At 37.9% G+C, this 25,947-nt stretch overlaps 1 protein-coding gene across 1 annotated transcript; it reads right to left on the reverse strand.

Moving 5' to 3' along the window:
• Positions 1-13,083: 13,083 nt before the first annotated feature.
• Positions 13,084-25,823, reverse strand: LOC140237246 (uncharacterized). Its single transcript, XM_072317189.1, has 6 exons — positions 25,711-25,823; positions 24,678-24,839; positions 19,998-20,180; positions 16,330-16,536; positions 15,777-15,845; positions 13,084-14,017 (listed from the first exon to the last, which is right to left on the reverse strand). Exons 1-6 carry the CDS (start codon positions 25,807-25,809, stop codon positions 13,904-13,906), a joined length of 834 nt encoding a protein of 277 aa, XP_072173290.1. The 5' UTR covers positions 25,810-25,823; the 3' UTR covers positions 13,084-13,903.
• Between the last annotated feature and the right edge of the window lie 124 nt (positions 25,824-25,947).

Below are 25,947 nucleotides of genomic sequence, written 5' to 3' on the forward strand. Positions count from 1 at the left end.
TCTTTTGTAGATTGAAAAGTCAATTTCTCAGTATATTATTGTCAAAGGGGATCCCTGCATCATAAAACTCAGAGATAATCGTTGCATGTGTTGATAAAAAACAGCTGGACTGAAAATAAAACGTTTCCGTCAATTCAGCTGATCATGGGTTTTGAATATTTTCTTGCAAAGTTACGTGTTTTTGTTCTATATGAATTCTAACTCTGAAAACATAAATATTATGACATGTGTGTATTCAAAGTAGTGTTGTAGCAAGTTCAGGAGACACACGTTTTTCTGTCCCAAGTTTGTTTACCCACTCCTGAGACTTGTGAAAGTGATTATACACTCCGTGCAGGAAACTTGAAGAAATGTCAGCGATTGTTTTGTCGCTTTGACACAATCATGACTATAATGTTGTTAATGAGAGTAAATCTAAAGCCTGAAACTCCTTAGATATTGGTCGCTCTAAAGTTGAGAATCTCCTTTTTAACCTTTTTGTTTCACAGTAATAAAGGTTGTGTTAGTGCAGTTGAGTAAACAGTTACCTCAAAGCGTCTTTTCTCGAAAGCAGCATTCCTACATGTTTATATGTCAATCATATTTGTTGGGTTAAGTACATTCAATTTGATGTGTTATATCATTTCAAAGCTTTCTGAGAATATCTGTCAGAATAGACGTTAGGTCAAACATTTTTTTTTTCTGGCGACATTTTGTAGGTTTTGGGAAGAAGGGTCACAAGTCAAATACAGTATGTGAATGAAGGTATAACAATACTGATGTAACGGAAATTTCATATCAAAATGTGTACCCGTTGCATGCGTGAAATCCTATCTACGCATTATTACAGAGCACAGTACTTTGCTGCAGAAGCAAGTACTCTTTTTATAAAAGTGAAACATTTTAATTTATTTCTTGGTATCATTCTTAAAGCAATGTTTGCAAAATTGTACATTGCCTGTCGTGTGCACGACATGTGCATAAAATCCTTATTAATCAGCTAAGGTGCCCTAACAACAACAACAACACACACACACACACACACACACACACACACACACACACACACACACACACACACAACCCAAATTTGCATGGAGAAGGAGAAGACTATAATCATAGGTCTGTTTTGTTTTTGTATCGTACTTTGTTAAATCTTGTTTTCCTTTTAGAGTGCACTATCAGCGTATATCGTTCTGTGTGTATATTGTGGTTCTTTGTTCTATTTTTTTTTTCAATGCACAAGGAACACACGGTTTCGAATTGTTTCCGCGAAATCATTCTGGTGTAAATTTGAATCATCTCTTGCAATAAGTGACCGAATCATTCAAAAAAAAAATGATATGCAAAAGTTAATCTTATTATAGATGTCTTATACATTATAATACTATCAGTGTATATCACTAAGCAATAAAATACGAATATTGCTGTGAGAATGGATTCTGTTTACGTGGCGTTCGTTTCTCATTGGAGGTGTGTTTGTGAGGTGTATATAGACCATCAAAGCCTTTCACAACAGATGCGGTGCGATTATCGACTGGCATAATAAGAAAGCGGTGCATAAATAAATAAATGTATATATATATATATATATATATATATATATATATATATATATATATATATAAACAAAAAGTAAGTTCCCCCTAAAACAAACCTCTGTAATTTATGAATCAGGAACCTTGGAGGAAATCTGAATACATGATTATGTAGCTGTATTTCTTGGCTACCTTTCATGTGAAATTCAGTGGATATCACTTGGTCACGCTTGAGTAAGCATGACTTAAAGTCAAAATGGTCACTTTTTGAAGTTCACAAGCCCAATTTTGCAACTTTGATTTGGTGATATCGGAACAAATTTCAATTTTCCAGGATAAAAAGGCATGCAACGTATAATTTATGTGCTTCTTATCGTACAATGTGACTTGTGCACAAAAATTCACGGTTGAGTGAACACGGGGTGAAAAATTACCAAAATGGCCGATTTGACATGTTTCTTGTGGTAATTTCTGTCAATTGAGATTGAATTCGTGTGTTGAACAGTTTTTACACACAATTCACGTAATTTCACGGTTGAATGAGCCCATTAAAAGCAAAGAAAAATAACAATTTAAATTAAGCAGTAAGAATTGCGATAACTTGCGCACTAATATCAACTGTATGACGCTTTTTTTATATTGTGCTAATAACCGCACGCATAATAATAAGTGACCACCTGACATTTCAGTCACGCTTCAATAAGCACGTGAGGCTGGAAACCCTTTTTGTACCCTACATAATGAAAAAATGGCATTTTGGCCATAATCCCCATGGTAAGTTCATGTGAAGATGAGGAATTTATGTTTTTGAAAGCTAACAATGGCTTATGCATGCAGTGTGGTTTATTTTATGGTTGAATGACCACATTATGAAACAATGATTTATCTTATTGAAATCATCCAGCAAGTGTTGCTTTAATATTCTGCATTTAAAATCAACTGAAAAACATTTCATTATTGCGTTTTAGGACCGATATAATGTCTCAGTGATCCTTGGCATTCCTTCAAAATTTTACACGTCAAAGGGTACCTGGGGCCGGAAACCCCCCCCCCCCCCCCCCCCCTTATAATCCATGGCTACCTTTGATTAAATATTGAAGTATTCCTGGGAAATTGGTCTGCGTTTAGTTTGATGACATTCCCTTGTTGGGGCAGAGATGAGAAATTATGCAAATTAAATCTCTGGGCCTTTGTCCTCGCTACTGACTACTGATTTTGGCATTAAATTCTTGATGTCTTTGTGACGTCATGAAGTCATGCATTAACTCAAGGGAAAATAAATGCAATTGGTCATTGACATGGTACCAAATTTCACTTTTGTCAAACATCAATATCCTCCCGTGCTGCAAATATGCACTGAGAGTCTGGAGACAGATATTGATTGTGGTGAGAATAGTGGCCTTTGTTGTTCATGTGGTGTTGATGATTGTGATGGTAATGATAGTTGCTTAAAATGTTGGTTGACTATTATGCGATCACTCACTTTTTAGGCTCTATCCGCTAACACCGCTGAATACGTCTTCATTAACAAAACAAATGTAAATCTTATGGGAATTTCAGCCACGAAAAATGGTTTTGACCCGAACACTTTGCTCATCTTATGTGCACACTGAAGCATGTCACCATGTAATTTTTTATTGAAATGTTATTTTTTTCATTGAAATCAGAGTAATTTCCCAACATTGCAACTAAAACATAAAAAACAATACTTTTTTATTATATAGGGTAAAATGGGTTTTCCAGCCCCACATGCTCATTGAAGCGTGACTGAAATGTCAGGTGATTACTGTATGCACAGTGACATTAAACACAATACAAAAAGCATTAAACACGTGATTTCAGTGCGCAAAATTATCGCAATTCTTACTGAACAATTTAAATTGTTATTTTCTTTGTTTTTAATGTGCTCATTCAACCGTGAAATTATGCGAATTGTGTGTAAAAACTGTTCAACATACGAATTCAATCTCAATTCACAGAAATTACCACGAGAAACATGTCAAATCGGCCATTTTGGTAATTTTCACCCCGTGTTCACTCAACCGTGAAATTTTGTGCACAAGTCACATGGTACGATGAGAAGCACATAAATTATACGTTGCATGCCTTTTTATCCTGGAAAATTGAAATTTGTTTCGATATCACCAAATCAAAGTTGCAAAATTGGCCTTGTGAACTTCAAAAAGTGACCATTTTGACTTTAAGTCATGCTCACTCAAGCGTGACCAAGTGATATCCACTGAATTTCACGTGAAAGGTAGCCGAGAAATACAGGTACATTGTTATGTATTCAGATTTCCTCAAAGGTTCCTGATTCATAAATTACAGAGATTTGTTTTAGGGGGAACTTACTTTTTGTTTAGTGTTTATATATATATATATATATATGTATATACATATATATATATATATATATATATATTTGTATATATATATATATATATATATATATATATATATATATATATATATATAAATGTATATGTATATATATATATATAATGTATTTCTTCTTCAGCTATTTACAAGGAAAGTTGAGACTAAGGGAGTCCAGGTAATAATGTTTTGATTTAAATGAGTCTATGTTACAATCCTTAGACAAGGTTTGTTTGTTTGTTTGTTTGTTTGTTTGTTTGTTTGTGGGTTTTTTTTTTGGGGGGGGGTAATCGAGCTAAAATGATTGTCTAAGAGAATGGAATGTTCTTTGGTAATAAGATTCTGAAAATTAAAGATTTGTTTTTATTACAAATGGGGCAATTTATGTATACTTATAATAATAATTGCCTCCCTTCAATTTTTTAACTTTATGTTTATGCGTAACCAGACATACCATAGATATCCAACGAGACAGTCAAATGAATTTCATTTACCTCTGTTAAGAACCTTGCTAGCTCAGCAGACTTTTATTTATGTAGGTCCTAAATTCTGGAACTCCCTTCCCATGGATATAAAAAATGCACCTTCATTGAATTCTTTTGAAAAGAGATTGAAAATGTTTCTTTTGAAGTCTTATAATGTAACCGAATGAATTTAATTTTGTAATGTATTTCGTAAGCACGACATTGTCTTCTCTTCTTTCACTATAGACCGATTCAAGCGACTGTTCATGGAAGTGCGCCCTCTTAAGGCGACGCCATAACTGGGGGCCAAACAGGCCGGGTCGGCAGGCGCCCTGCGTGCGTGGCAAGGGTGCCAGCGGCAGCCAGTGCTTTTGCCACCCGGCGCCAGCCGCGCCGGCCAGCTAGCTATCTCTGGCGCTGGCAGCGATCGACGGGTTTGGCTTTGTCTCAACTATAGTCTACATTTTTTTTTTTTTCGCTAGCTGATTAAATATAAATAAAATTAAACAACTTGTACCGACTACATGAGCAAATGGGTAGATGACATACGGCTGTAGCCAAAACTTGAATTTCAAGGTAAATATCGGGACGATCCGTGAGTGTTTGTAGCCTCTATTAGCATAGGCGATGACTTGGGTACTCGCATGTAAGCCCCGTATATTCACATTTGTGTAAGAGAATAAAAACCGCTGGGGAGAATTATTGCTAGGCGCAGGCAGACGTCTTGCTAGTAAGCCTAGACTGTTGACAAGTTAATAGATATAATTAGATACAATATGGATAAGAACCGTGAGCTAAATATGGCGCAATAAATTGCAAGCTATCAGTTAACTTAATCTTTTCAGGGCAGGCTTTTGCCTTTACTCGGGAGTGTCGGGCCAGCAGGGTAGAATCTGTCTAACGTTAGATCTTGTCTAGAAATTTAGGCAAGAGTCCAGACTAGATCTAGACCTATTGACTTCTAGAACCCTACATCCTATATCATTTTCGGTTGTCGATAACTTCAGGCAAGCCTAACTAAGTAAGCCAAACGGAATATAAATCTAGGCGTTTCTAACGACTACGTCGCCTGATGTCTACAACCAAAACTTCTACTGTTTTAGGTCTAAGTAACCTTGCATAACATGACGCTAACGCTTAATATCATAATCTACAAAAGTGATTTTTAAATCATACTTTCTTAGTATGATTATGAAACGGATATGTTTGTCACCATCCATGGTTTAATATCTATAAGTATCACTTTATAAAAAGTCAAATTCAGAGTTCCAGGCCAAAATTGAATAGGCCTATGGTCAATTCAGTGCTGAACATTGAAGAAGTGAAAACAATATAAGAATTTAACGCATCTTGAAACATTTATTTAGCTGTAGTGTAGGCTGTAAAATGTTTGTCATAATAATAAAGTCTAGCCAGGAAGTGTATTCTAACTTTGGCAAGTAGGACACAAAGGATAAGAAAAAAAAAATCAGTGAATTATCAAATTCTTTGATCTAAACTTGTCTTCTAAGATGAACAACATATTTTACGAATATGCAGTGATAACCTAATTAAAATAATTAATAGAGAATCTAGTAGACATGGTTTGTTTCGAAATCTGTGCATTTTTATACCGTTGTATTTCACTTAATTGTCTTTAATTCTTGCCTTAATTTATCATGCGTCAGCGGTGTCTAAATTTCACACAGTGACACACTGCGTGCAGCTTCCATTTCCATTTTTTCTGTTATTTGTGCACCCAACAACTGCACAATATGTTTTCCTTATCCTTCCTTTGAAGCTTTCATTGTACATCAATATGTCTGAATCACTCAATTTGTCCAAAAGAAAAGCATTAAAAGCCGCTGAATGACTTTTCCCACAGTGAGTAAACAATCACAATATTAGCGCGGCGGTCGCCGGCCGCGCGGCGCAGCGGCCAGGCCCGGCTAACTATGTGCGATGGGTACGCTAGGCTGCTGAGCTGCAAGTGCAACTCGCTGGGTAGCTAGCTCGCTGGAAGCCCCCGTTGGCCCCCAGTTATGGCGACCGTTATAGCGCCGCTAGCGACGGTAGGTGAATAGGTCATCGAAATTGAATCGGTCTAGAGGCTGCGTTCTCTTGAGGCATAGATAATCTTTACTGCGTGCTAGTATTCTATACGTGCTCTCGTCCCCACAGTTACAATCTCTTCCGCTGGAAAGCAGCTCGACAATGTATCACTTTCGAAGACGCTTGGCTAATTGTCTCTGTGGGCTTTCGCCCTTGGTGATTGCATCAAAATTATTTAGTCTTTTATTTTTCTCCCTCTCTCTCTCTCTCTCCCTCTTTTCCCTGTTTTTTTTTTGTTTCCTCTTTTCACACTTTTGCTTTTTTTCCCTCTCTATTCCCGACTTCCCCAGTTTCCTAGTTTCCCGCACTCTTTGTAGTTGTAAGTTTTTCACCCCCTTATTTCCCTCTTTCCCTCAGAGGTACCCACATGATACAAGCCTAGTCTTTTGAGTGGGTACCTCCACTTTTTTTTTTTCGCAGAGTGTATATACAATGTATGTATCTTTTTTGTACTGATCATGTAGACATGTACATTTTGTTAAGTCTGTCTGGTTATGTATATTTTGTTACTCCCATGTCAAACTCATAATATTGTTTCTTGTACATTCTGTTGGAAAGAAAAAATGAAAATAAAGTTTGAATTTGAATTTGAATTGAATTTGAATGAGATTCAAATCACCTGTTCTCCGAGGGAAGGGATGATAATCAACAGCCGTACTCTCAGTGATCACCTGACAAGAAATTGACTATGAAATTAAATGATTTGCTTTGAGTTTTGTTTACTCTTGTCAACGATCCAACAAACATAATAATCGATTTTATTAATCCATCCTTCTTCTTTTTTTGAGGGGTGAGGGTCTCTTACTTTTTATCCGATCTCCATATCGCTATTATACAAACAGTTATCCAAGACATGCCCCCTCCCAATAAAAAGAATGGTCATGATAAAATATTTTTGTTGTAAATATGGAAAATGATAATATTATGTATCCATTTTAGATATTTTTATTTCTTTTTGATTTGCCTAACGCCCCAAAATAAATGGAAACAGGCTCTGACTTACCGAATATCGGTAGGGAGATTGAAAGAGACGTATCCACATAAACTCTTCATGCTTTTACACGATTCACCATGGCACTAGGTTTTCCTAATTTCGTTTCTCTTCACTCATTGAGTGGTGACAGGAATATCCCTTAAATTTGGCGTAATGTAATTATGATCCTTGTTTCTGAGGCCATTATATTCATCAAGTGTTTGCTTATGATGCTGGTTTCCTGTACACTGTTGTATTTAGCTTAGGATTAAGGGTAAGAAGAGCAAGGACCAGGATATATGAAAAAGGTGGAAGAGCGTGAGAGATGACAAAATTCAATATAATGTTATATGACAGCTAATTGAGTCTCTATTTTTCATTCTCCCCCCCCCCCCCTCTCTCTCTCTCTCTCTCTCTCTCCCTTTCCTACGCATTTTCTGTCTTTCGTGGTGCTCCTTTAGGGCAATGGTTGTTCTATTTGTGACATACTTTCGTTCAGTCGAGAAGAGGTCACTGGACAATATTAGGCTTCTACGTGTTTTTCTTACCCAACTCATCTGGAAGCTCATTAATAAATCACAGTTCTTCAGGGCGCCCTCTTTGCGATGGAAAAAGGTTGTTTTTTTTTTTTCTCTCTCTCTCTCTCTCTTTTTTTTTTTTTTTTTTTTTTTTGCCGTTTAAACGATAAAATATTCTGGACCAATGTCAACGGCGTCACGTTTCGACATTCTATATTTTTATTAGTCTAGATTTTCCTCAAAAGCATGTGCTTGAGGGCTATACCTTGTAAAAATGAAAGTTTAACTCGGCAAACCAAACAACCAACCAACAAAATAAAAACTCAAGTGTCTCTTATTGAAGATATTCGATAACTGATTATTTTCTTTTGACATTATATGCTATTTCTTAATCAATTCACTATTCATAGATTTATGCTGCAAATTGTTGCTTGACTTCTTTTTTTTTTCTTCAAACTTTTTTTTTTTCGAATTTTCTGCAGATACGTGGTTTTACCCTCAAAATCGCTGTCGGTTGGATTATCATGTGATTGTGTTTGGAAAACCACGTATCTCCAAGATTACGATCGTGGTTTTGAAAACAAAACAACAACAACAGTGTAATGTTTATCATATCTCTTGAGACAGTTTAAGTTTGCCGACAAAGTCGCCGCCATTAAGAAGAAAAAAAAAAAAAACACGTACCTCCTCACCAGGAATATGAGCTTTGCCCCATATGCTGTTTTGGCAAATAGGTGTACGTTTCTTTTGAGATACTTGGTTTTGCCAAACCAAATAACAGCTCAAGACTTTCAATAATTCTGTTGAACTCACGTTTCTCAAAGAACAGATATACGGCGGCTATGCCAAGTAAGTCAAAGATTGCAAAAATTAAAGTTTATATGATTATTTCTAACAAGATTCTATCAATAACATTACCTTTTAATCACTTGTAAAGTGTTAATTCATGATATATCCAAGATTCATATCATTAAATTGATTTCAACAATAATTCCCAACATTCAACGTGTGGTTGTATAACTTGTTTTCATTTCTGTGAATGACAAGCCAACATCTTAAATTGATTTCAACAATAATTCCCAACATTCAACGTGTGGTTGTATAACTTGTTTTCATTTCTGTGAATGACAAGCCAACATTTTAAATTGTATATTCGTTGTTCTCGTTTGCGATATGCTGTGAATCAATTTCTTACATTACCAAAGTAATGGAGAATTGTTTGCGACCCCCACTGGATTCCACTTAAAAATATGTTACCGTTTTTACTTTATTTTTATTGCATATCATTCCTCACAACCCACCAGATGAAATAAACGAAAAGTCATGTAATTAGTTTTTTCTTTTATCCGAAAATTTCAAAACATGCCTCCTTTCTATTTCCTTTTTAAATTCATTTCACAGCAATTATTTCAGTAAACCCTACGGAAAAGAAAAGAAAAAAAAAAAACAAGAGAAAGGAAAGGGACAGAACGTTTCTCGTTCCATGAAATTTCGAACTGCCCATGACATGTGTAGACACACACACACACACACAAGAAAAAAGAAATAGAAGAGGAGCGATCGACACAATGACGCAGATGGACAGAAGGAAAGAAAAAGAGAGGAAAAAGGAGATGATACAAAGATATAGCGATTTCAGAGTCGAATTTGGGAAGACACCCTTTGGGTTGAAATGGGCTTATCATGACTATTATACTCCTAGCAGATATTTTACTGATCGGTAATACCAAGTGTTTCGGGTGGAAACTGAACAGCAGCAGTTTAGTTTTTTTTTTTTTTTTTTTTTTTTTTTTTGCTTTCCAGAAGGTTTTGAAGCCAACCACATCATTATGGATATAGTGAACGTATGCTTGTCATAATTGTGTGTGTGTGTGTGTGTGCAAATTGAATGATCGATATAGCATAAACTTGCGTATAATGAAGGAAAAAGCGGACGCAGTTCGTCATAGTTTCGCTTTTCTATTCTTTACCAATTCAAACGACTGACTTACAACAAATGATTAACTTACTGAGGAAGGAAAGGGCAGGAAACGATTTATTAATCTTGTGGAAACGAGTTTTATTTACACATGCAACCAAATCCCACTATCCCACTAAGCATATGAAATCAGATTTCGATATGTGATTTTGTACACATCATACGAACTTGTGACGAATAATCACCAAAAAATAAAAAATGAAGTTAGAGAGCTCTAGCAGCAATCCTGGGGCATGAGAGAAATCTGTACAGGTTTTCTTTTTTTTTTTCTTTTCAATCCAATTCAAATCTATTACTTTATTTTCATCGAACAAATAGAGAAACATTATACAGTCCATACGAGCAAACAAGTAGAGAATTACACATTAGAAAGATTTATGTACAACTGAACGTAATTTAAAGGAGAAACAATTCATACTTTTCAAAACTACATTTTAACAAAAAGAAAGCAATGGAAAATAATCAAAAAATAAGCAGAGCTTGTAAAACGTAGATCACTTGTCAACGTGTGTGAATAACATGTGTATCACAAATGCATCTTTGTACATTAAGAAATTTTGTTAATTGTTTTAACTACATAGGCAGTACTCGAGTAATACAGAAAATAACATTACAGAAAATAACATTGTACGAGTTCAAAAAAGGCCTAAATGTGGTGGTAAGGACGCTCTCTATCTTTGTACTCGTATCATTACATTGTACATTATGCATTATATCAAAACCAACACACACACACACACACACACACACACTCACACACAAAATATGTATGGAACTAACTTCCTTTAGAGTAGTATCAACTGCATTGCCTGAAAAGATATCTAAGGAGTTCCTAAACAGGCATACACTATATGTGTTTTTTTTAATGTCTCATGATCATCAATATTTCTATAATCTTACTCTGGTTATAACGAGTTATGATATGGGTCATATAGCAGAAAGATGTTACTGAATTTTAAGATTATCCATCGTTTGTACACACTCACCTGATTTTCACTATAACAGGGAGATTATGGGACGAAACATCCTTGTTTTAACGCAGAATTATCATTACACATCGTTACTTCGATAATTTTAACAGTTGATACCTGATCATGGTGCGTACCTTATTTTTGTTTGCAAAGAACATAAAGACTAGAGCTTCCGGGTGAAAAACTATCACATCGATATTACCTGTAAGGGTTCATGTTTCCCTTCTTAGGGAGGCTACTTACCCAATATGAACTGCGTGTAAACCAAGTTTCAACGCTCGATCGGGCTGCAAACATTATTTCATATCTCGAGCAGGGTGCAAATCCAATTTCACTACTTTCACAAATCACAAATAGTACCTTTTATTGAGCATGACGTAAATTCAATTTCATTTCTCAACAGGGCGTAAATCCATTTTTTCTACCCGATCGGGGTGAAAACCAAATTTTGTTTCTCGAGCAGTTTGCAAACTCAATATTCTGCTCAAGCAGTGTGCAAGACGCAAGATATTACTCAAGACAGAGTATGCATTTCCTTGGATCATGTAGATTGGTTTTGATTAATTGACTTGAAGGGAATTTGCAGTCTCGTGGTTGGAGTACTAAGTCTAACCCCAAGCCTTGCCGGAAATCACCACAACAAAACCATGCCTGTGACCATCCTGAAAGGAGTTGGTCTTCACGTTTAAGCAATTTCCGAGAGCTGTTTGGTAAAATCACCACATTGCAATGCGGAATATTATGACCAGAACAATGCTCACGCAACTAACAATTCGGCGTTTTCTGAACATTCTTGAAACATTTCAAGTTCGTCTGTGGACGTTTTGTTAAAACGTTTTCATGACGTCTTTTTGCGGAAGGTTTTTGACGTATTTAAAACGTTTAAAATCACTTTCTACGTTAAAAAAGACACCTTTCAGAATTTTTGAGGACCTGCTGAAACCCTTTTTGGACGTTAAAGACGTCAGAAAAACCGTCTAAGAATATCCAAAACGTTCCTCGATGTTCTGCTGAAGTCCAGAAAACCTGTAAAACCGTCCAGAACGTTCATAAAACGTTTTGATAATTTCTTTTAAAAGGCCTTATAACCCTTTCCAGAACGTTTAGACAACCTTTCATATCCGTCTAGAACGTCTAGAAAACCTTTAATGAACGTCTTTTTATTTTCAGTTGGGCATAAAAATATTGTCATGACATTATACAGGCACAATATGGGATTAATGCACCCTAACCCTAATCCTATATCCTATCCCAACCTGTTCCTAATGTCATTCCACCTATATCTGCTCCATTTTATTTCCACCCGACGTATCTGTATCACATTCTTCTATATACCGGCAATGTTGTAAAGCGTGAAGACATGGGTACTCAAATTAAATCACACACATGTACCTTACTTAGGCCTATTAAAGTATGAAAATATACCTCTTTACAACACGATCTGAAATCGCGAACAACTGAACAATTACGTAAAAACAACTTTTAACATAGTTAGAAAGTTTGAACCAACCATAAACAGTGATAAATACTTTAGATTTCAATGTCATTTATCTATTTCTACAAATTGTCAAATTCTAGATTTTCTTGCTTGAATATTCATAAATATGCAATATTAAAGATATTGAAACCAATGACGAAGACGTAGAGGACCTAATGAAAACTGTTTATTTAACGTTCATTAAAGACGAAGACGCAGCAGACCTAACAAAAACGTTTTGTGGACGTTTATAGATGACCATGACGTAGCGGACATAATAATATCGTTTTGTGAACGTTTAGTTAAGCGAAGACTTAGCGGACCTACGGAAAACGTTTTAAGAATATTCTGAAAGAGTTTTGTGCTTGCTGGGCACTTTAAAGCACAATATATATCTCCGGAAGATGGTTTAAAAGCAGCACTGATTTTCTCCTAAACCGTCGATGTAATATCCTATTTTTGCACAGAAATTGATGATATATTTCCTAAACATACTTTATACGATTTTAATACATAATCAATTAAAATGACAACTGTGACAACTAAAATGTTTCAAAAAAAGTATTTTATCGAGTAAAATTTAAAGAGACAATATTCCACATCGTTGACTGGAGTCGGAAATGACTGGAGTAGAAATAATGAGACATAAATGATTATTCCTATTCTTTTGTGCCAAGCGGGATACATAGAAACAGGATGTATCATCTTTGTCAACGAAATTCCAAAGACGAAAACACGTTTTCATTCACACACATTGCTTCTTCACAATGTAACTATTAGGTATTTTGCCTTTTAATGAAGTACGAGTGTTGTGTCTGAGTACTTTTCCTTCCTTTTCTTTCTTTTAGTATATTCATGCAATAGAGATGCCATGTCCTTATTTACATTCTTGCTCATTATTTTTTTCCCAATTTTGGTCCTTAGAAACCGATAAATCATTGTGTTTGAGTAAAATACATAATCTTTGAGAACATAGTATTTTACTTCACACGAAAAGCAACAGTAAGCGAAGGAAACACGTGAAATAAAAATGTATACACAACTGTCACAAGAGTCGTCAACAAGGTAAATCTTTTAGCCACGTGGCATACTGTCACCGGTCCGAACGTTGGAGCAGTGTCTCAAGATGGTCCCTTTCGTATTATTTAAGTATGTTTGCGTTTTCTGCGTGTTTTTGTTTTCAAACTTTCTTCAGTATACTCATGCATGCCCCCGCCAAATCGATAGAGCCACCAGATTTCTTTTGTTACTGTTTCAGCTCATTGAGGCTCTCTATTAAGATCTGTTATAAGGTCGTCCAGAAGGTGGTTTCCTTACAAGAATGAACTGTCCATGTCTTACCACAGATCCCTTCCTCCGTTCGTACTCCTTCATGTCCTTTCTTGCTTTTCTTTGCTTCAATATCTTTCTTATACTGCCTTTTCCTTCTCGTGCATGTTCTCATCATCTTCCTACCCTACCTGCTTTCTTCAGTTCTTCTAATGGTCCTCCAGATGAACCAACTCCTCTAATAATAAAATACTTCCACAGCTGTTTTTCTAAGATTTGTGCGGAGCTTGCAAGTTTTCTTGCCCAGAGTTTTGGCCTGTTTGGTGGCTGCTCTCGTCTGTTGAGCTGCTCTCGCCTTCTGAACCGCTGCCATCACTTGGTGTCTATTGGAGAGTGAGGAGAGATTGAAAGAAATGACTAAGTCTTGTCTAAAAATTATATATGACTTGTAAATTCTCTTCTGGGGAACGTAATGACAATATATGACAGTGTCTTACGAGATGAGAATGATAAGGGCGTTAAGTTGTCACTAAACCCATAGTGTTCAAGACAACTTAATGCCCTTTTTATTCTCAACAGACAATTATCTTGTTTCGGCCAGTCTTTTGGCTGTGCACCTTTTGCACTGCAGATTTTAGCGAGATATGCGGTGTTGCATTTAATACCCAATCTTCGCGGCGTACGTATACTGCCTACAACATCTGAAGCTGAATTTAGCACCCTTAAGTTTTGCTCAAATCTGAGAGTATAACCAAATCTAGAAGGCTACCTTAATTTACACATTGTCCAAGTAGCGTCGCGAAAAGTAAATGGTTTAAAGCGACAACGTGCAAGCGGACGTCGATACCAACGTTTTCCAATAACATACGTCAAACAATCATCATGCATCATGATCTTTGATGATAAAGATGCTTTATTGTCCCCCTCTATTGCAATTCACAATGTTTAAATCTCCTCCACTTTAATGTAAGAAAATACTAGCTAATGTTGGAATTCAATACATATCTCACACTCAAATAAGACTATACCGATTTTTTATATATATATCTTTTTTCATCTCAAAAGTTACCAATATTACCTTGAAAAGGCATGAAGGTTTGAGAGAGGTTTTTTTTTCGTTTTATTATTTTCTCATAGGAAAGTAGGAAGCACATCTTCGATGTACCTTCACTCCTTTCTTCATTTGTTTCATCATATTTTATATCCTTCTTCGTTCTCTTCACCAATGACCATTACGGTATTCATGAAAGTCATTGTAATTATTCATATATTTTCCTATATCATCCTTACCAAATGGAAAGTATGCGACTGATTATACTGTCAGAATTATTTAGGGAACGTGCTAATCATAAGGATTAATTATCAAACTATTCTCCAATGCCGAGTAAAACTTGAGGGTGTGTTTGGTAGCGATTTGCAATAATTCGTAATCCTCCTTCCAAAATGTCATGGTTGTATGCTTAATGTGCTGAGGTTGAAACTTTTTTTTTTCAAAGTTGCCTCTACAGCTGGTGTGCCCTGACATGAAAATCTCAAACGTGTCAAAGGTGCATAAAAAGCCACCCGTCCGGCCAAGTCTAGTTACTGTCTTCGTGTAATATGGCAGACAGATAATGTAAAAACCTGTAAAGTTGTGAACGAAAGAGGGTGGGCCCTGATCGTGAGAGTATTGCACAGTAGATCGTGTGAAACGAAAGTGGCGATGTCTTCAAAACGTATACTAGTGTAAGAAAAGAAAAGAAAAAGTATATTGTTATCTTAATATGATATAATGCAAACTCCTTGCTGCGGAAAGTATATAAGGCTTTGAAAATGCAGGTAAATTGCTCATTTATATATGTAAAAGGTGCTGCTAAGAAAGGAATACATGTTTCGAATATGTACAGCTTTAATGGAATATTTGATTTCAATTCCTTTTTTATTGTTTCCACCAGCTTTCCCATTGATTTAGGTTATGCTAGCTTATCCTTACATATTATTATGCGACACTTGGCGCCCCATACAAAACTACGGTCTTTGTCCATGGTTTAAACCATGGTTTCAATTGTACCACCTTCGTTAATTCGGGCCAATGTGTTACAATACTTAATGACTATAGCATGCGTCTTAATATTGATGAGATGAAAACACAATATTACATACCTCTGCGCCTCCTTGATAGTCAGTCAGCAACTCGCTTAATGGTTTGCCATCGACGATGATGCACTCCACCTGTAGCATGATGAACAAAATGAAAAAAGATACATATTATTATATATCAATACATATCGATTTTGATTTCCTCTAAACGGAATTATTTAATGGCAGCATACGGAATATGAATTGAATCAGGCGTTCTTGCTAATTATGGAATGACTCATCCACTAGGCCCGATGGAAAAAGTTCTCAGTTTGATAATTTTATTTTAACAAAACTCCTATAGATTGTCGGGTGTCGGGATGGACTCTGATTACACGCGATTATGATGCCAATTAATACTTGAAATATTTTGATTGTTTTTCCATTTCTTATTTCAAATATCAATATATCTGACATTAAAATTGGGAAAGTATACGATAAGATTACATCTATTCGGATTGACGTAATTCGGAATCACTGCCTTCGCAAAGACCGTAACCCCCCCCCCCCCACCACCACCCCTCTTAAATAAGACTGTGTTGATCAAAAAACAAAAATGACAATGACTGATTTTTACTTTACAGCGTGAAGACTGTGAGGCAATTGTCCTGAAGAATATCTCTGGCAGGTTAAGCTCAGTGAGATAGGCACGTGCAAGATGGGGCAGACGACACAGAAATTCAGCCAAATTCTCTGCTACTGACTCCGAGACGACTTTTGCTGCTGCTGACTTTGAGACGAATTCCTCCTCTTCCGTGGGAGAATATATGGTAATTTCGCGGATCTGTTGAAGGACGAAAAAGAAATCAGTCACAAACTTTGAGGCCGAGGCCAACCCGTTTTCTTTCATCCCTTTTCTGATTACGTTTTTGATACGCTCTTCCCGTAAAACACATGGCAAAAATTAAGCAGTTGCCACTTTCCAGTGTAAAATAAGAAATATCTTCAGTAACCGAAAAAAAAAGACACACAACGCAGTCATAGAAATGAATAATTGAATTCTAATGAAGCCCGGCTATTCGACATAATTGCTGATAGTAAAGGTGACCTGTCATTCTCTATCTTGTCAATGACAGCAGCATGAAACATTGTAAAACCTGGAGAGAATAAGCCGTTTAACAGATACTAGGTAAAGGTGTCACATTGCTTTCTCAATTATTATTGTTGATGTATGACTCGGCGTACTCGTAGCCTTCATGTTACGTTACGTGTCTCTGTCTACAGTGTGTGTTTTTAGCAGTTTATCTTGAACATTTTTGGTAGAATAGTGTGATTAGGTGTGTCTTTAGGGTCCCTTTTTCATTTCTGAAAAACCTTGTACAGACTCTTCACTTTCAACTCTAATAACTTTTGAAAGGATAGTGCTACTGCTTTGGAAGTTGGCATTGATTATGGACGGAATGTGTTAATGAGGAATGCTTATTTTCAGTTTTATCTGATAATCCCTTCATTGTTGTTACCTGGGTGGTTAACTTCCTGTTTTTTGTCCCATTCATCGCACACCCAGCACGGTTTGGCAAAGATTAAGCGCTGGAAGAGACACTGTACTTCAGAGCCGCTTTTCTCAGTTCACGCTTTTCCTGAGTTTGTGCTTTCTTTCCAAATGTTTAGATAGGTTAGGAGAGTCCATTTGATTTGAGTTATACATCATTTTAAAGCTTAAAGTCTGCTCTTTCAGAATATGGTCTTAGTTAAAAATTTATGTCTGGCGACTTTTTGTTTGTTTTGTGGTGCAGGGTCACATACTTTCCATTTCATTGAAAATGTGGGACTTACTATGCCGCAGCCGCAGTACACATAACGCGCTTTGTTTTGCCATCCAAGATTTCGTTATATCGATTATCATGGTCCCGAGCATCTCCCTAAAACGAATTTGGCAGGTTTATATAGGCCTTGTCAAACCTTTCCGGACAAGCCTTGCTTGCGTCTTGCCGAGAACAATTTCTGCTACCCGAAGGTCCCCGCAGATGACTCGCACATGACAATATTCATAGCACGTATCTCGCCCGTAGTTGCTAGGAGTTGGGCACGTAAGTCCTATTTGCCCGCAGCCAAGTTGAGGCCCTGTCACACCTTTCCGGCAAGCTACGCGGGCTTGTTGCGTATTGGGATTTTCCAGCACGCATGACAATTTTGGGCGAGATTTGCATGCGTCTTACCTGCCGGACCCGTGCTACTTTCGTTCTACTTACGTATATTTCTTGTGATCTGCGTGTCAGGCGCATGCGTAGCGAGTGAAGGCTGACAACTCGGTGAAGGAATCCCTCTGAAGAAATTCATATCTTGGCCGTAGCCGACTCTCTACTAACCAGCAGAAAGGCAGTAACTGATCCTCAGCATGCACGCAATTTGCTCGTATAGCTCGCTACACGCCCGCAGAACTGAGCGATATACACGGGCATTGGCAATATCGCGACACCGTTCATTGTCAGTAAAACACCCATATACATGCTCATAGAGTACCCGCAGATGACACGCGCTTCCGGCACGTAGGCGTATATCCACGGGCAACCTGCGTACTTCAAGCGGGTCAACTGCCTGTCATTTGCAGCAGCTACGTGCCTCCTACTGGTGTTCTGCGTGGACCTCTGCGGGCAATCCCCGCGACTCACCCGGAAAAAGTTTTGATCACTCTCAAATCTTGACTGCGGATAAATCGGACTTGCGTACGCCCCTCCGGGCAACTACGGGCAAGATAGGCCTACATGCTAGGAATTGTCAGGTGCGGGCCAAGGGTAGCAAAATTTTTCCCCGCCAGTCAATCCTCAAGGCTCCCCCAGACACGGTGTGACAAGACCTTGAGCATGCTCACAACTTGTTCCGCGTGAGTCGCGTGGGTTCGCTGGCAGAGGTACACGCAGGAAACCTGTAGGTGACCCTTAGCAGCAGCACCTCGCAGGCAACTCTCACGTAAGTACTTCGCGGTCCACGTTTGTCACTCGTAACTGAAAACGGATCGGGTTCGAAGCTCTCACGCAGGTCACACGGAACACACGCACGTGGCTATAGTAAGATGCAAGTGCGACACTCGCCAACATTCTTGTCTGCCCGCACAAAATTCTCCTGCGTGCTATAAAATCCTTACTCGCGACAAGCCCGCGTCGCTTGCCTGGAAAGGTGTGACAGGGCCATTATATTTAAACATGATATTGTAACAAAAGGTATTTCCCCGCTTCTGATGCGAATGCAGACCACGTAGGGAACCTTCGTTATCAGTTAGTGCATAGATGTATTGCAAAGCATGGCACCAAACACAGCATACAGTTCAGTCGGACACTCAGGTGAGAGAACGGCTAGTAAGTAGAGGGGACACAATATATCTTCCGTACATGACAGCAAGTTTTTTGTCTAATCCCAACTCGCAGTGTTACAGCTCAGAACAGAATCTCTGGGCCGAATCTTGGCAGAATCTCTCTCCCAACTCTCAATGTTAGATCTCTACAAGGAGCCGATATCTACAGTGTATATCCTTCAGCCGTTTAACATTCCCTGGGCCTGGCCTGGGCGGCACGCGACCAAGCCCCAAGAGAGTACAGATAACTGTATGGCCACAAGGCTGGACCTAAGAACTCAGTCCTTGACCTAATTCGCTAAGGTCAAGTTGAGGACATGGTCAGGCCAGGCCAGTGGAGCAAGGACAGTGGTCCCGAAGGAGAAGATAACAAAAGCGACAGTCGGGAAAATCGAAGGGATTTGGAAGGGAGAGAAGGACTTGCGATAACAGAGTAAATAGAATAATGGGCAATGGGGGAAGGGAAAGCGAGACCAAGACCGTTACATTCAAAAGCATTACATAACCATGATAACAGACTCGTTGGCCGATATAACCTAACTCACAATACGTTGGCATTAATTTGTAATACTGTCATCAAAAACCGTAACAATATGAATGATACCCTCCCTGCAAGGAATGAGATATCACAACCAGTGAAGACTGTGTAAAGCCCATCCAGACAAAGTTCATATTTGCCGGAACTGATCATTTTTTTTTAACATTTCAATGCATTTTCCATTGCACGAAAAGTGTCCATACTTTTGTTTTCATTCATACCTTAAATGTCACAATTTATGCTGTCGCAATGATGATGACTACAAGAGTAACAGACATTGTTTAACCAATATAAAACAGAATGAGATTCATGTGCAAAGGAATCAGAGCCCAATAAATAAAGTCATACTACTAGGTTCTTTCTTATTCGCGCCGAACACTAAAAAGATACTTACCAATAGTCAAAGACAACGTACCTGGCATGATGATGGTGAGTCAGCGGCTGTCAAGATGAAACTATCGGGCAAGTAGTGACAGGATAGAATGAACGTTGAAAGGTGTGGCATAGCACACACCCACTGAGCCAAGTTTCCTCCCATCATGGACTGAATAAGGAAATCAATATCGCGGCTGCTAAATTGCAACCAAAGGTATTCGATCTGCAACAAAAAAGAAAAGAAAAGAAAAAAAGAACGAGTCAAACATGACAAAGCGAGAACATGGATGTCTAAAAAGCACTCGGAGAGCACAGACCTCCGCCAAGCCAGCAACTCATTTCTCCACCCCACCTATTTATGGGGCGCATGTTTTTTTAGACGGCACAGATTGGGGACCCTAATCCTAACCCTAACCCTAACCCTAACCCTCAAACCCTAACCCTAACCCTAACCCTAACCCTAACCCTAAACCCTAACCTAACGTGTTTCCCATAGGTTTAATACGCGCCATGCCCCAATCTGCCGTCTAAAAAAAAAAAAACAAACAAACAAACAAAAAAACGCATATGGGGCGTCAAGTGTCGCGTGGCCTATTTCGTTACGAAATCAGTATTTTCTGTCATTTCGTAAGACACGAGGGGGATATAAGTCCAAAGCGCTTTGGCTAAAGAGTATCAAAGTTCGTGACTGCGTGGGAAAATCATCTTGACGAAAAAAAAAAAAAAAAACCAGCAAACAACAAACAAATAAAGACAAAGATCCACGATGGCAAGGGGAGGGGTACAGTAGAAACTAGAAGCCGCGCGCACATGCAGGTGCATAATTATACACAGTCTGAGGGCTCGGGAATGAACAGGGAAAGAACGCTACATTTTACCAGTTGAAAGCATTCTTTTGTGGAACCGCTATTTTTTCCTCATGCAGTATGTAGGCTCTACTTCTAATCTTTCACTTTTCTTCCGTCTGGGGTAGATTTTTCCTGGATATTAGATACATGTCTAACTCTGTTATATGAAATGATTCATTTAGGACGGCCAACGTTGGAATATTTTCGGAATATCTGACTTTTTCATACGCTGCGTTTATGCCATCAGATGTTTCTTCCTGTCCACATGACCTATGATATTCTCCCAAGTAATCTGCTTTCTTCCTATCTCCCACAATGGGAAACCATTCACATTTAGAGTTGGGATGCTTGGTATACCCGTGGAAGGGGTTCCGTTGAGGTGTTTTGTTTTTGTTTTTTTTTTTTTTTTTTTACAGTTTTCCAGATTTGAGATACTGACGTGAAACGATTAAGACTGAGCTGAAAAGATTGCCAGTGATTTATTTTTGCTCGTCTTATAGTAGTTCTGAGATTCGGACATTTTCAAATGATAATGTTTTAGCAGTTTCATAGTTTATTGTTAAAGGGATCGTACAGTTCTGGTTGAGACATAATTTCAGGTTTCTAACATTTTTTGGTGAGATAATGAGAAACCTCTTATAAAATATGAAAGAGCATGTAATTCTATGAGGAATTCAACGTTTATTTGATGACAATTGGTTTTGGAATGGCTGAGATATCCAAGAAAGAGCGATTCTAATAAAGTGTGGGACCCACACTTTATTACGATCGCTTTGTTTTACTTTGTATTTGGATGTTTCAGTTATTCCAAACCCGATTTTCATCAAATAAACTTTGAATTCCTCTTAAACTGATGCTCTGTACTATATAATAAGTGTTTTCTTGGTATCTTGCAAAAAGTTAAAAGCCCAGTTCTGTACTGTACTATCCCTTTAAGAGAGGGTAACTTATTTCTGATTCGGTTACGCTCTTTTATGATTGTGGGGCACTCTTTTGTCCACCACGGAACTGGTTTGCTTTTGCCTTTTGATTTGAATGGACTCACGTCTTCTAAGATTTGTGTCAAACATGGCATGAATTTACTATGCAGGTCTGATATGGCCATTTCAAAACTTCCAAAACACCTTTCATTTAATTGTTCCTCACACTTTTTCTGAAAAATGTCCCAACTTATCTTTTTCGTTGACCATTTCCTTTCCACTCCATTCTTTGTTCAGTGGGGAATTTCAGTGTACTTCCTAAAAATAGCTTTGTACCAACCGCATTTACATGGTCACTCCTGTGTTCAACTGGTATGACTTCCCAGATGCATTTGGTAGCCATTTCAGCTGACATTATAGTCAAATCCAAACATGACATTTTTCCTGAGGACAGGCCCCTTCTAGTACCCGATTCGTCACTTAAAACAACTAAATCTGTATTTAACGAAAACTCTTCAATTATTCTCCCATTGGTATCTGTTTTAACACTGCCCCATAAAGTGTTGATGGAGGTAAAGTCTCCAACATTGATCACATTCTTGGGGGGTTTGTTACATACGTCATTAATGCATTTATGGCTTCCATACTGATCTTTTTACGTGGGTTATATTAATTCATAATCGAGATTTCTGAATTTTCCATATAGAGCTTAATCGTCTGCATTTCTACATCATTTTCATCCGTCAAAATAATAATAAAAATATAATGAGTTATGTATATAAAAAAGCCACACCTCCTTCACAAGACATGTGTGTAGTTGGGAATTTGGAAAGACCAGTTATGGGCAAACAATGTTTCTTGTACACATATGACGTGGACTATTTCATGACATTCATACCTAAAATATTATATTGAATCTCCCCCATGTGAGTGCATTCGCTGTACATTCCACTGCAAGGAAGATGAATGAACTTTTTATCACACAATGTGACTTTAGAGACATGGTAAGGATTGTTGAGCTATGGTTGTTATTATGGCGCGCAATTTTGATTTCAATTTAGCTTTGATAAAAGTCTGAATCACGTGAATCATGTAAAACCAATAGCTTCGTTGGATGCTGACATGAAAACATTTGAGTGCAAATTGGTTCGTTCTTTGTTCTTTCGTACTGGGCTTCTTGCTCAGGTTGTTTGAGGATGGTTGTATTCTTTGCCTGTTGAATACCAGTACCATGGGTTTGTTCAGTTACACCATCCTGGTTATTCTGGTTGGGATTAATAGGTGCTCTTGGCGATTTGTTTAGCCCGTTCTTCTTTGTGACTGCTTGTGTTGTACTATCCTTACCTTGATTTGGTTGCTTGTGTGGAATTTGCGTCTTTTTTTATTTTTCCTGCCACTGTCGGGCAGCTTGGGCGTAGGGAAAGTTATTGACTACTTTGATTTTCTGAATTTCCTGAGCCTTTTTAGCCATTTTTACAACCATTGTATGCCGCGGAATGTTTTCCGCCGCAATTCACACATTTTGGGTCGTCTTTCTGTTGACACTGGTCGAATGTATGCATCTCCCCACATCTGACGCATCTTTGTTTAGCTCGGCAGTTTTTAATGGTGTGGCCGAATCTCTGACAATGAAAGCATCTGACCACGGGGGGAATGTACTGCTTCACGGAAAATTTTTGAAAACGACGGGTCACTTCCTCTGGTAATTCTGCCTTTTCGAATGCTAGAATGACACTGCGCGTCAGGGTGGGTGTTGCTTTGTCACACTTTTCTTCTATCTTTGATCCTGTTTCTTACGATTACGCATGATTCGCTCATTGCGATACATTCTGTTTCTTTAATTCCGTTTGTATCTCAAAATCCGACATTTCTATTAGCACCCCAGAAATGACACCCTTCACGTTGAGCCCTCCTCTCAAGCTTTCACATGCACACTGCAAATTGACTAAAATTCCAAGTTTTAGACGTTGCTTTTGTTTTATACACGTTACCATAATGCCATCTTTGGTGGGCTTTAGAAACTCGGGGAGAGGGGGTGAACCACAACATTTCTGAATGACTATTGTCACGTGCAACCGTTATTAGGTTGGTGTTCTTCAAGGATTTGCGTGTGTCAATTGGTGAAATGTACACCTCCAAGTCGGGAGGTTTGTGTCTCATAGATTCTCATAGATCTTTTCACCTCCAAGGTATACACTAATATGTGTTTTTGGGTGCAAACACGGGGTTGTGATCTGTCCGCTTGGAATATGCAGCAATTAGGGATGGGGGTAGTCCCGTTTGTTTTCTCAAGAATGTGTAATCGTAGTATACGAGCCGAATGACAAATCGGTCTATACGGCTAGTCAGAACGTATTGCTCTGTAGCACGGCCGGGTACCCGCTTATAGATCCTTTCTACAGATGACTTTCGCCATTGTTATGCTCGAAATTATGTTTTTATTATTATTTTTCCTCCATAATATTTACTTTTCCAATGAGTTATGATTGGACATTAGATATCTAAGATGATCAGGTCAGATGAAGAGACCATGATTGTATGAATTGCGTTAAGTTCAAGTGGATTAATTTCTTTTTCTCAGGCTTTCATTTCACAGTGATGATGGACACAACAAGTATTTCAAAACACCTAAGATAGTGTAGGCCATACATACCTTACATATTTTTCAGATATTACTTTCATTCTACGTTTGAGAAGCTTTTCTTGTAGTCATTGTTTTGACTGTAGATTCTTTTGTATACTTCTTATCATATTTAACATTTAAGTAGTATAGTAGTGAAAACGTTTTCTTGCCTCTGTATGATATAAAGAAGCAAAGAAACACTGTTTCATTGTTTAGTGTTTTATCATTCAATACATTGCCTCTTTGAAATACCCTAGTAACATTCCATCTGTATAGTCTGTGCAAAAGTACACCATACGTGTTTTAGAACTACAGTAAAAAGTTCTTACCTGACAGTTCAAAGCCTCTTCCCGGAGGATCTCGTAGAATTTCTCATGAAAATATGAGTCTGATATCACTACTTTACGCAGTACATTGCTCGAACACATACCCTCCGCCAAATCCTGTGACACAGTTCTTCCGCACTCCATGTTAAACAAATCTAGTGATTGCTGATAAAACGAACATTGATTGTAAGTAATTAGCCATAGAAGAACAACGTTGATAAAGTACTCGCAGTTGACTGGAGGTTAGAAACTCAGAGCGAAGAGGATCATTTGATACACGTTCTATTCATATCGTAATTTCACTAATCACAACTCGAGAAGGTAAGAATTCATTATCATTTTGATATCGTATGAGAAAGAACAGACAGGCCATAAATATGACTTCAACAATACTCATGTTATATGACCTAAATAAGTGTATGTCCCACATGTATACGTTAACACGAAACCCAGTATGACGTCTTCCTTGGATACACAACGTCTTTAGTATAACCAAAATTGAATGATTACTAGGGGCAGTTTGACAACTGTACCTGTCGCAAATCCGTCTGATTTTACTCGAGGGTGCATTAACTGCACTATTGTCTCCGTGGGGTGAAATTATTCTGCCCTAAGAACACATTGCTTTACTCATAACTATTTTTTTCTTAAAAGTACAAGGAAGACGTGTTAAACAATATACCATCAAACGTTCTGTTTAATAGCAATACATGAAAGAAGTGACATGGTGGTTAAGATATAACTCACACACTAAGACACTGTACAACATCATGCGAGGAAGACAATTATTTTATTAACAATATTATACTTAAGTCAATATTACACTTTTACAAGATTTTCAGAACGATTTAAATTTATCCTATTAATAGGACTTGGTCAGGTGTGACAACCAATTTTGAGTACAGCAGGCCCTTGAGGGTGATGCAATCAATTTCAAACTGGGAAAGATGCACACACATGCACGGAATCTTATTGTCGTTCTATACACAATATTTCCTGAAATATTTCAAATGAATATTCAAGCTATGTCACTCACCACTTGGTTGTAGCGCACCATGAAAACCACTCCTGACACCGTGTGTGCTGGTGAACGGTCGGCTAGGTCATAATAAGCCCACCGCTTTCCAACAGCCATTGTTGCCTCCTCAGTGTGACATTCAAACGCAACGTCAACGCATAAATCACGCTGGTCAGAACACTTCACCAGGTCCTTGATGATATCCTGACCGAGTTCTTTCCCTAAGGCTGAGGCGAAGTATAGTACGTAGCGGAA

The sequence above is a fragment of the Diadema setosum genome, chromosome 13 (genome assembly GCF_964275005.1).
Source record: "Diadema setosum chromosome 13, eeDiaSeto1, whole genome shotgun sequence".
Lineage (NCBI taxonomy): Eukaryota > Metazoa > Echinodermata > Echinoidea > Diadematoida > Diadematidae > Diadema > Diadema setosum.

Excerpts from the sequence above, each read along its gene's own strand:
- LOC140237246 (XM_072317189.1), bottom strand. The coding sequence starts at position 25,809 with ATGGCTGTTGGAAAGCGGTGGGCTTATTATGACCTAGCCGACCGTTCA. Across the intron at positions 20,181-24,677 it reads AAGAGGCTTTGAACTGTCAG|ATCGAATACCTTTGGTTGCA; the intron begins GTAAGAACTTTT and ends TTTTTGTTGCAG. Across the intron at positions 14,018-15,776 it reads ACTATCAAGGAGGCGCAGAG|ACACCAAGTGATGGCAGCGG; the intron begins GTATGTAATATT and ends ACTCTCCAATAG.